This window comes from Dicentrarchus labrax, unplaced genomic scaffold (genome assembly GCF_905237075.1).
Source record: "Dicentrarchus labrax unplaced genomic scaffold, dlabrax2021, whole genome shotgun sequence".
NCBI lineage: Eukaryota > Metazoa > Chordata > Actinopteri > Moronidae > Dicentrarchus > Dicentrarchus labrax.
This window is the reverse complement of record NW_026136721.1, coordinates 21,448-34,119: the sequence shown is the minus strand read 5'-3', so window position 1 is coordinate 34,119 and position 12,672 is coordinate 21,448. Positions and strand designations below refer to the sequence as shown.

The window sequence follows — 12,672 nt, the reverse complement described above, 5'->3', positions numbered from 1 at the left end:
AAATTGTTAAGTGTTATAATTTGATGGCGCCCTTACTCCCTTGTATTGTGAAAGGGTTACGGTACGTACAAGACGTGATGTCACCACGCTCCCAGTGAGCGCTAGTTGTTGTTGTGTGTGAGCCATGCTGATGAGACGGCAGCACATCGGTCCGCACTTTATTGTTAACTGTTAAAAAAATATGCCAGAGGCTAAAGATAACTCAAGTGTGTTCTACTTATCCTCCATACGCAGTAGAGGGCTGCACGCTGCAGTAAATAACCCCTTAACACAAATAATCTGCAAATGATTTAAAATTGTGTAATTGCTTGATTGATTGTAAATAATAAAGACTTTCGCATGCAGTGCAACTTCTCGAGAGCAATTGTCAATTTCGGCTTTGCAATTTCACTACAGAGTTGCCAACTGACAACTGACATAAGCAAAGAATATGTACGTACGCCAGCAATGAAGCTGCCGTGGAGGACCACACATTCTCACGTTCATTTCACTTTTAGTACATCCGAACATGAACGTGAAAAATGGCGTATGCACGAATTTTGTGCGTACGTAACGTTAGTACATGAGGCCCCAGGGCTCTTACATACTGGAAATGCATAAGTGCAGAGACTGAAAGAAAGCCTTTATGGCTACAACTAGAAGCTTCTGCTGTTAAATATTCTTCACTTCCTGTTCTTTTGCTTTCCATTTCTGCCCTGACAGACAAATCAATTCAACAAAACTTGACCATAAAGAGTTCTTTGCAAATATTAAAGCACATAAAAGTTATCTTCAATTGAGACTCTACGTAAAAGGAAAAGTGTCTCCACTATGAGGCCATCCCAATGACTTGTTATTTTTTAAAAGGATTCCCTCCAGATTCCAGACTGCTAGTACTTGCTTTACTACTTTGGTTTCTTCAGGTCCTATTATGGAAGCCTGGGCCAATGACTTGAATTCAGAGATATTAGCAGAGTTCTGGGAACGGGCAATGTCCTTGTTGTTCTATTAAATCACGCTACAGGTTAATCTAGTACAAGGTGATGCATAGACTGTATTACTCAAAAACAAAAACTGAACTGCATCTCCTGAATGTGACAAGTGTTGGTGTGCTGAAGGATCACTAGCAGGATTGGATTCTTATTTGCCCTATATTATACAACTTTTGAACTGCAGTTTTCTCGAGTGGCTCTCAAAAGCCTATTCCAGAGACATTCAACCCAACCACAATCTGGCCATGTTTGGATGCTCTGCAGAGACTTTCGAACTTGTGTATGACATAAAGATTGCTCTGAACATATTTTTTTGACCTGTAAGTCTACCACTTTGCCCCGCCTTTGCACACTGGCTAAAGGAGATGTTGTCTGTAATACAAATTGAAAGACTGCATGTGTACAAACCCAATACACAGAATAGATTTTAGAGAATAAGGGGACCTTTCTTAGACCAGTGCCAAATACCCCACATCCACAGGTACTTCTACTTATGTGGATAATGAGTGGGTTTGATGTTTTGTTCAGTTCACTTGTCCATGCTACTTTACCTTACTCCCAACATGTTGACATTGTGACATTTTTGTAATCTTGTGAAGTGTCTGGTAGCCTTATATAATTCTGTTGGTGTTTTTATTGTTTTATATGTATTTTCAATATATCTTGTCATTGTAAAAATGAAACCTGTAAATTAAGTATATTAAAAAAAAGTATTTTTAAACGTCAAGTTTTATATTCTCTGTCATCACAGACTTTCTGGCTGTAAGCTCTCAGAGACTCACTGTAAAGTCATGGCCTCAGCTCTGAAGTCCAACCCCTCCCATCTGAGAGAGCTGGACCTGAGTCACAACAATCTGCAGGATTCAGGAGTGAAGCTGCTGTGTGGTTTTCTGGAGAGTCCACACTGTAGACTGGAGACTCTGAGGTCAGTTCACTGACTCTCTGTTACTGTTGTAGATCTGATGTTTAATTAACAATTGAACCTAATTTATGTTCATACATAACTTACATCCATAAAGTTGAACATTTCCCTTTGTTCATATTTTAATGTTTGTTGAACTAAATTTAGTCTGCAGTCACAAAGACTTGTGTTTGTTAAAGAAACTGTAGAAAATGTCCACTGTTAGTTGTTAAAGTAAACGAATGTTTATAATTGTTGGTAAATGGTCACATCTGGATACAGAAGATCCTCTGAACTAATATTTGTTTTAAACTGATCAAGTTTACTTGCTGAACTAATATTTGTTTTCACAATTAACGTCTGATCAATGATATTGATCCTACAGACACACACACACACACAGTTTCCAATTAGTTGGCTGAACTTTTCCCCCGCCATAGTTTCATCATGTACCTGAACCTGAATTTGTTTTAAACTGATCAAGTTTACTGAAGGAGAAATATTTCTTTGGTTTCTGTTTGGTTTCAGCAGAAAATGGACATAGTAATGTTGAGCTCCACATTCAAAACATTTTCATGTTAATCTTTTATTCTTTATTCAGATTGAGTGGCTGCAGTTTGTCAGAGATCAGCTGTGATTATCTGGTCTCAGCTCTGAAGTCCAACCCCTCCCATCTGAGAGAGCTGGAGCTGAGTGGAAACAATCTGCGGGATTCAGGAGTGAAGCTGCTGTGTGGTTTTCTGGAGAGTCCACACTGTAGACTGGAGACTCTGAGGTCAGACACCATTTTTATTTCTGTGCTGAGATGAATCTGATGTGAAAGTTGTGCTGACAGTAAAGTGCAGACATAAGGCTGATATTATACTGATCCACACTGAGTATCTTAATGCTAAAGTCTGTTTTCTTCTTCAGTGGTTTAGTCCATTGGCTGTGGCAGAGCAATGTTGAGCTCCACATTTAAAACCTGAATATAACAAGAAGAATCTACACTGAATAATTCACTCTGAACCTCTTAAACTCTTGATTTAATCTTAAATGTTACCCTTTGTTTCTTAAATAGATTTAAAAGAAAACATAACACTTACATAATCACAATTTAAACTATCATAGAATAGTAAATAAATTCAGTTTTTTCTTTTCTTTTCATTTCATTTCATTGTTATGAAGCTATATGATGTTTATACTGACTGAATAGTTTAAACTGAAGCTGATTTTATTTTATTACTCCACTATTCCTAAAAGAAATATTGTAGATGTCTTTTGTTCACATTTCCCCAAAATCCATCCTGACATATTTCTGTGGGTTTTTATTTGTGTTTGGCTTTTACAGTTTGCAACCTGCATCCTACTGGGTTCAGGAACATTGTCTTCTAAACTTACATCATTTATTCTTTATTCAGTTTGAGGGGCTGTAAGCTCTCAGAGATCAGCTGTTCTTCTCTAGGCTCAGCTCTGAAGTCCAACCCCTCCCATCTGAGAGAGCTGGACCTGAGTCTCAACAAGCTGCAGGATTCAGGAGTGAAGCTGCTGTGTGGTTTTCTGGAGAGTCCACACTGTAGACTGGAGACTCTGAGGTCAGTTCACTGACTCTCTGTTACTGTTGTAGATCTGATATGTTTAATTAACAATTGAACCTAATTTATGTTCATACATAACTTACATCCATAAAGTTTTTTCATGTTTGTTGAACTAAATTTAGTCTGCAGTCACAAAGACTTGTGTTTGTTAAAGAAACTGTAGAAAATGTCCACTGTTAGTTGTTAAAGTAAATGAATGTTTATAATTGTTGGTAAATGGTCACATCTGGATACAGAAGATCCTCTGAACTAAAATTTGTTTTAAACTGATCAAGTTTACTGAAGGAGAAATATTTCTTTGGTTTCTGTTGATTTCAATGTGTTTTCACAAATAATGTCTGATCATTGATATTGATTGTTTAGTACACATACAGATCAATGCATATCTCCACATGCAGCTGTTTAAAGGATCAATATAGTATTGATCCTCTAATTACAGACCTGAGTGAGATCAGCAGCATGTTATTGATCAGTGTTGACATGAATAGGTGTATTAATGTTGTTATCCAAATGTGTTGTTGCTGACATTTGGATGATGTCTGTAGAAGGCTGACATTATGACGATCCACAATAACACAATGACAAAGTCACTCTACTCATTTTAGAGAAAAGTTCATTGATTAGGACATAGTAATGTTTAAAACCTGAACACATCTGATTGGATTATGAAGTGACTTTTATATTCATTTATTCTTTATTCAGATTGAGTGATTGCAGTTTGTCAGAGATCAGCTGTGATTATCTGGTCTCAGCTCTGAAGTCCAACCCCTCCCATCTGACTCAGCTGGACCTGAGTGAAAACAACCTGCAGGATTCAGGAGTGAAGCTGCTGTGTGGCTTTCTGGAGAGTCCACACTGTAGACTGGAGACTCTGAGGTCAGACACCATTTTTTATTTCTGTGCTGAGATTAATGTGATGTGAAAGTTGTGGTTACTCAGTTTAAACATGATTTGCATCAACAAAAACAAGCTCCTCCTCAACCCTTCAGCATACTGTTTGAAGAGGATTTTCAGCAAACTTCTGAAATCTCTGAGTCCTCTCCTCCACCTAACTTCCCTTCTCGTCAGGCACCTCGGCTACGCTCAACAATCCACATTCCCCAATGCATCCAGCCATCCTCCACCGACAACTCCAACATCATCACCTTTGACCCCCAGCAGCTCCAGGGGAAGACCTCATCTTTGGCCTCCGAGGGACATTGCTCCTTCAAACTATCCCAGGCAAAGGCATCGCGACCCGATTTCACCTCACCTTCCCTCCCATCATCCCACAGCTCCAAACATATCAGAGTAGACAGTAGGGATGGGAATCTTCTTCAGAACCGGTGCCCAGTGAATCGATTCCTTGGAACCGTTAGCGTGCCTGCTTAACGATTCTGCTTATCGGTTCCGCTCGTTGCAAATGCGTCATGACGTCACACACGTGCTGCGATGTTTTGGTTCAGAACGCCGCGAACATGTCGAGGCAGAAGCGCTCTAAAATTTTGTGATATTTCACGCGAAAAGAAGACAATACGGTCACTTGCAACACTTGTAAAGTTTCCATTTCGTCAAAGGGGGAACTACCTCCAAAATGCAGAAACATTTGGCCACACAGCATGCAATTCATTTGCAGGACTGTGGCGTGTTTGATACACTAATACCTAGCGACACAAGTGAGTCAAGCCGCAGCGGAGCTAACGGGACGCCATCTGTTATCAATGCCGAAGGTAACTTTAAATGACATGATAATTTTTCTGCACAAAAATTATTATACTTATGGCTAAAAATGTGTGTCACAATAAGTCATTTCATTGGTTACACTGTTACCTATCAACACATGGCTAATTTTTATATTCAAATGAGCCATGTGTTGATTCGCCACAACACGTGCTCATGCGCAGTTGCTACCACCAGGCTGTCAATCAAACTCTAAGCGACAGAGAACTTAATCTTTATCTATCCAGATAAAAACATTAAGAACAGTTTCTGTATGATGTTTATTAGACCTATGTAATCTGAATTGGAAGGGCACGTTGTCATGAGCTGTATCTTGTATATTTATTATTAGCTATGTGGTATGTGTATGCACCTTTATGTAATCTGGTGGAAAAACATTAAAATTTAAAACCGGATCATACCAAACAAATATCTGCTTGCATGTCCCCGTGTATGCAAAGTGTCCTCCTTTTTGATGTGAAGGAAATGGCCACCCTATTTCGGTCTGTGTTTTTAGTTTTTATGGCACATAATGGCAGTTGGGCTTAAAAAGCCAAACATTTATTTTTTTGTCTGGACCAATTAATGTGAAAATTAACAATTTCCTAATCCTAAGGCACTCTTGATAATCTTTCAAGGCATACACTAGCGTGCCATGGCATACTGGTTGAGAAACACTGCCCTAGGCTATGGGTCCCTGGACTTTACTTTGAGAAGTAGCTTGTATACTTTTAGGTTTGTTCTGAGGTTGCTATACATAATTTGTGTATACTCTGTGCTGTGTCTTCTGATCAGATATTAAAGCGAGTTAAAACAAACAAACAAATTTGTACTTATTCCCTCACCCAATGAGAATCGATAAGAGAATCGATAAGAGAATCGATAAGAGAATCGATAAGAGAATCGATAAGGAATCGGATCGATAAGCAATATCGATAACGGAATCGGAATCGTTAAATTCTTATCAATTCCCATACCTAGTGGACAGTCGCTCACCTGAAGCTGCGATAACAAAGGAAAACTTTTCAAACTTTTCACAGACTCCCAACAAAACACCACTCTCCCTTGCAGAAATTCACGACCTCTTCTGGGTTCCAAGTATTGCGACTAGTGCGGCGCCCCATCCCATCCCGCCACAACATGCACCCTTTCAGCTTCTTTTCCTCGAACCTCAGCTTGAAATAAATGTAGCCTCGCCAATTTTTGCAGTGTGCCCTCAACAGCCCCTCCTCCATCTAACAACCCTAAACCCACAAACATTCAACCAACAGGAGGATGGTCTGTAATAACTTCAACAAATGATGAAACATCCCAAGTTGCTGTGTCCTCCACATCTGCTCCTTCTTGGAGCTCACGCAAGATTCACTTGTCCTCATAATCCAACTAAGTACTTGTGTAAGTGTAAGTATCTGAATACACAAATGAATACCAACGCTCTCGCCTTAAAGAATCACCCAGATCCACAAATCGTTGACTACCTCATACAAGGTTTCACAAACGGTTTCCATCCAGGATTGCAGGTCATGCCAGATTCCTCCTACATATGCCACAACTCAGCCAAATTACTGGATAAAGTAATTAAAGATACATTTATGATTGGTCCATTTCCCAGTCAACCTTTCCCTACATTGAGAATCAGTCCAATCAGCATTGCCACCAGGAAATACTCAGCGAAAAAGAGACTGCAATATGTAACAGTCAGGCACGCTATCTCCCTCATCGGCATTGCCAGCCAAAGAGCCTGGTGGTCCAACCAGACATCACCAGTGCATTTAAAGTCCTTCCCATCCACCCCGACTACTGACGCCTACTTCTTTGCCTTGCGCCTGACCTTCGGGTGCAAGAGCAGCTCAAAAATATTTAATTCCTTGTCCGAAGAACTCTACTGGATCTTGACAAATAACTACAAACTCCCATACATCATCCATCTCCAACATGATTTTCTCACAGTCACACCATCATCTTCTCCCCCATCATATGGTCTCAATACTCCGATTTCCACTTTCAATGAGCTTGGAGTTCCTCTATCCCCAGAGATAACAAAGGGCCCCCGCACATCCCTGGAATTTCTTGCAATTATCCATGACCCCGTTTCAGTCCAATCATCCCTGCCCACTGAGTAAGTCCTCCAGATTTCTTTATTTATTTCAAATTTCCTCCTGGCTCTCATCTCTCTCATTTCTCCGCCATCTGCAAAAAGTACCCAGTCATCATAGAAGCTATTCATTGGCATCACAGTTGGTCCAAAAAAATCATCACCATCCACTCCGACAACAGCACCATCATGGACATCATAAACAAGGGATGGTCCCACTGCCTAGACATAATGCAGTTCATGCGGAAGCTCACCCTAGTTTCAGCCCAGCATCAATTCATTATTCAAGCCTCTCACGTCCCAGGTCACAAAAACACAATCGCTGATGCACCCTCTCATTTCTCGTTACAGAAATTCAGATATTTGGCACCAGCCTCCGACCCTTTTCCAACTCTAGTCCCACCGTTTTCAGCCACCATCTGACTCCCCAAATGGAAAATCTCAGTCTCATCACCCACTCAGCTCCCTCCCGCCATCTCGCAGAACTCCTTCATCCATCAATTCATCCCTCAACCCATTCCCAATCCATTCATCATCCTTACATTTTTTCATATTGGTTCAATTTCATCCTCTGCTGTTACTAAAAGAAATATTACTCTGAAATATATTTACATATTTCACATCTTTGGAAACTTTAGGATGAAGCCACCGGTGGAGCTGGCAGAGGTTAAGAGCTGAAGTCACTACGTCTTTATTGAAGCAGCAGCACGTTGTCATTAATATTAATGAGAGCTCTTTTTCAAATGATTTCAAGGAGCAACATTGTCTTCTAAACTTACATCATTTATTCTTTATTCAGATTGAGGGACTGCAGTTTGTCAGAGATCAGCTGTGATTATCTGGTCTCAGCTCTGAAGTCCAACCCCTCCCATCTGAGAGAGCTGAGGCTGAGTAACAACAATCTGCAGGATTCAGGAGTGAAGCTGCTGTGTGGTTTTCTGGAGAGTCCACACTGTAGACTGGAGACTCTGAGGTCAGACACCATTTTTTCCTTCTGTGCTGAGATTAATGTGACGTGAAAGTTGTGCTGACAGTACAGTGCAGACATAAGGCTGATATTATACTGATCCACACTGAGTATCTTAATGCTAAAGTCTGTTTTCTTCTTCAGTGGTTTAGTCCATTGACTGTGGCAGAGCAATGTTGAGCTCCACATTTAAAACCTGAATATAACAAGAAAAACCTAAACTGGATAATTCCCTCCGACCTTCATAAACTCCTGATTTTCATTTTAGATTTCACAGCATGTGTTTTAAAATAAATCATAATAAATACAATGAATAATTATCTATTTTAAATATTAGACAACAACAAATATATTCAGTTTTATTGTTCCAACATTTGTATGAAGCTATATGATGTTTATATTGATTTTATGACTCCACTTTTCCTAAAAGAAATATTGTAGATGTCTTTTGTTCAAATTTCTCCCAAATGCATTCTGACATATTTGACATCTTTGTAAACTTTGGGATCTTGAGTGGAACCTTCAATCAGTTTCTGTGGGTTTTTCTTTGTGTACGGCTCCACAACATGAGTTTGTATAGATGGAGCCACTGGTGGAGCTGGCAGAGGTTAAGAGCTGAAGTCACTACGTCTTTATTGAAGCAGCAGCACGTTGTCATTAATATTAATGAGAGCTCTTTTTCAAATGATTTCAAGCAGCAACATTGTCTTCTAAACTTACATCATTTATTCTTTATTCAGATTGTGGAACTGCAGTTTGTCAGAGATCAGCTGTGATTATCTGGTCTCAGCTCTGAAGTCCAACCCCTCCCATCTGAGAGATCTGGACCTGAGTCTCAACAATCTGCAGGATTCAGGAGTGAAGCTGCTGTCTGATCTTGTGGAGAGTCCACACTGTAGACTGGAGACTCTGGAGACTCTGAGGTCAGTAGAGGGTTGGAGTAAGTCCATGCTGGTTCCAGCAGTATTGTACCAAAGACAGATACAGTATGTGCTGCTTTGCTCAGTGAAGCTGTGAGAGGAGAATGGTGACAGGCAGACAGAGAGAGAGAGAAGCTTGTTGTGATCATGTGTTTGAGTTGATGTGATGCTGGATTCCAGCATCAAGATGTGCAGAGACAGTGGTCCTCACTCAGCCAATCTGATATCAACATGTTTTTTCTATCACTTCAACACTAAGCAACTGATCAGTTAATCTTTTTTTTTTTTTTTTAAAGTTTTTTTTTTGGCCTTTTATTGCCTTCATTGTATAGTGACAGCCGTAGATAGACAGGAAAGGGGGGCAGAGAGAGAGGGGATGACACACAGCAAAAGGCCACAGGTTGGATTTGAACACAGGCCACTGCAGCAACTCCGTACATGGGTCACCAGCTCTACCGACTGAGCTAACCAGGTGCCCTGATCAGTTCATCTTTGTCACAGCTCTAAGATCAGTCTGACTGAAGCCTGCAAACCACTGGATCTTATTTCAAAGAACCATCATTATATTTAGTGACCATGTGGTCTTTGTGCAGACCAGAACCTCTGCTGAAGTCCAGTAATCACAGCTATTGTTCAGTCTTTGTATGAACATGTCGGACCTTTAACATCAGATATATATCTGTCCATTTGTCTTTTGTTTAGTCCAAATATGTTTTATATTATTTTAAACAGACTCCATATTTACAGATCTGTCCTGTAATATTTCAAAATCAGATGAATCATTCAAATGTGACTGAGACAGTTTTTTTTTTAGTTTGAACCCTAACAGCAGTAAATGCATCATTCCAGTGGGCAGTGAATGCCTCTCTGTTTCTGCAGTAATGATGCATTCAGGGACTCTCAGCACTTTATTTCCACTGTGTACTTCAGTGAAATCTGCAGAGTCAACAGACTTGATGTCCAAAGTGTCTGCAGGTCTGTGAGCTTCAGCTCAGTGTGTTCACTCCAATACGTTAACATGAGAGCTGAAAGGAAGCAGGCTACACTACACAGCCGCTCCACTGCTGGTCTGAACTGGACTGAAGTCCCTGCTGCTCTTTATACTGGATGTGCTGATGGAGGGAGTCTCTGTAAACACTGATTTATGACTCCTGTTGTCTGTCTTCTTCTCTCATCAGCTGGAAGTGATCTCAGTCAGAGTGTGAGTGGTGAGGAAGGAGGTTGTGTTGGAGGATCAGCTGTGTCCTGATGATCCAGAGAGGTTGAAGCAGCAGCATCAGCTCTGACTGGGCCATGTTACTGGGAGGTAGAGTGGAGAGGAGAGCTTCATCCAGCAGTGACTGACAGAGGAATCACAACCAGTGGAGATGACTCTCAGTGCTGCAGTCTGAACTGCTCTGAGATCAGCTCCACTGTCAGACACAATGTCAAGTCCACCATCATCCCTGTGTGTTCCTCTGGATGTGACAGAGTATCATCAGTGTATCTGGACTGCTCTGCTGCTGCTCTGTCCTTCTACACAGTCTCTGCAGACACACTGAGACTCCTCCACTCCTTCTGCTCCACACTCAACCACCTGGAACCTGTAAGTTTGTGGGCTCTGTTAGTAGTGCATTTAAACTTTCAAAGACTCTTGTTCCAGTGATATACATTAGAGGGCAGTAGTGAGCAGTTCTGAAAGTTGATTTTATTGATCTTGTTGTGTGTGCGTGTGTGTGTGTGTGTGTGTGTGTGTGTGTGTGTGTGTGTGTGTGTGTGTGTGTGTGTGTGTGTGTGTGTGTGTGTGTGTGTGTGTGTGTGTGTGTGTGTGTGTGTGTGTGTGTGTGTGTGTGTGTTAATTACCGTTAAACTGAATTTATTAGACAATAAAGTAATGAAATGTACATTTCTGAAGAAACAGTGGAATAAAAGAAATTAACTGCAATGTTGATTTTCAGTGCATATTTATGGTGGGGTTGGTTGTTGTGTTTGCATCATCAGTTTAAAAATGATTTTAAAGAATTACATTATTTGGCATATTTAAAAAAGGCAAACATTTTTCATTTTGAAAAAATGGAACAAATATTTATGTTTTTATTATTGCTTTCATTAAAGTCCTATTGTTTGGCTAAAAGATTGCTGTGTGTTTTTTTTTAAGCAGATGATTATGATGAGGATGATGATCGGTCTGTTGTTTCACAAATGTATACGTTTTAGTCATCTATGCTGCCATGCTTCTTTGTCATTTCAGTGCTGATGACTGAGGATTATTTTCATTATCAGCTATAATACCTTCTCAATCATCTGTTACCTTATTACAATTACTGTCACATATAAACATAAAATCATAACATTTGAGAAGCTGGAACCAGAGAAGTTTTGCTCAAAACATGATTGAAACAATTCTTGTGGACAGTAGGTGGTGCTATTGTTTCTTAGCAATTTTCTTTACTGTGGAAAAACAGGTTTAATCAGTCACCAAATCAACCATGTGTTATTGTATATTAGATCAGAAACAGCTCAAAGCTGGAAATAGTTTAGTCTTAAAGTTATAGTTGAGGAACATGTACACCATGTGGTTATGGGCCAAGTGCTTTAATCACGCCAGTGAGCAGCACAGCATGTTTGAAAAATTTGCTTCTGTTGAAAATATCTCCGTACTGACACACTGATCATTAACTGCTGCAGGTGTAATCAATCACTGAATCAAAGTTAACTGAGGGTTTGAAATAAGACTGTTCCATTAGTAGTATTACTGCACTGCTCCACTGAACACACTGATAGTCAGTTCAGTCCAAGCAGTAGCAGCAGTAGGAGAAGTAGTAGCTGTAGCAGTTGTAGTAAAGGCTGTAATAGTAGCTGGAGTTGGAAGTCTTGAAGCAATCACCCAACTATGAGATAAAAAGTTGGATTTATAAGATAGATAAAGTCAACATAACATTTTTTATTATAAATCTAGGTTTTCTTAAAAACAGCTGCAGCTGGATTAGATTCATGGTCCGTGTATGTTTTGGTCATTGGATTTTCCTTTCAGAAACGGGTATTAAAAAACAGAAAACGAGTGGTTATTTGATTTTCGTTTTAAAATACAAAAATTAAAATTGAAATACAAGGCGTTTTTCTTTTTCATGGTCAGAAAGGGATGAGCGAAATTAAAAAAATGATTCGATTTTCATTTTCTATTTCATATAACAAAAATTAAAATCACTAGAAAACAGAAACAGAAAAAAGGCCTGTTTTTTCATATTCTGAGACCGGATGTTGTCATTTACAGGACCGTGCTGTGTAGAAGAAACAGTAGACTAGTAGACTGCGTTCAATCCAGCCGTGAGTCCGATCTCCGTGGTCAAATCAGCCGCACTTAAATTTAGAGTGTACAAGTATTCTCAGCATTATGGTAAATGCGGAGAAACAGCGTATTTACTTCCGGTTTTCAAAATAAAGGTATTTAGAGCCGTAAGCTATAATTAAAATATGTTACATTAAAGTGTTTCATGTGCCCCTGATGAAAAAAAAACACTTTATATCAAGTATCTTTACTGCACCAGTGTGGAGAAATGCCAA

At 39.8% G+C, this 12,672-nt stretch overlaps 1 protein-coding gene across 2 annotated transcripts in view; it reads left to right on the top strand.

Moving 5' to 3' along the window:
- The window catches only part of LOC127355190 (uncharacterized), a 212,150-nt gene that overhangs the window by 178,922 nt on the left and 20,556 nt on the right, over positions 1 to 12,672 (top strand). For both annotated transcript variants that reach the window (XM_051385710.1, XM_051385711.1), the window contains 4 exons: positions 2,474 to 2,647; positions 3,273 to 3,446; positions 4,152 to 4,325; positions 8,042 to 8,215. In XM_051385710.1, coding sequence (XP_051241670.1) covers positions 2,474 to 2,647; positions 3,273 to 3,446; positions 4,152 to 4,325; positions 8,042 to 8,215 — 696 coding nt within the window. The remainder of the gene's footprint in view (positions 1 to 2,473; positions 2,648 to 3,272; positions 3,447 to 4,151; positions 4,326 to 8,041; positions 8,216 to 12,672) is intronic.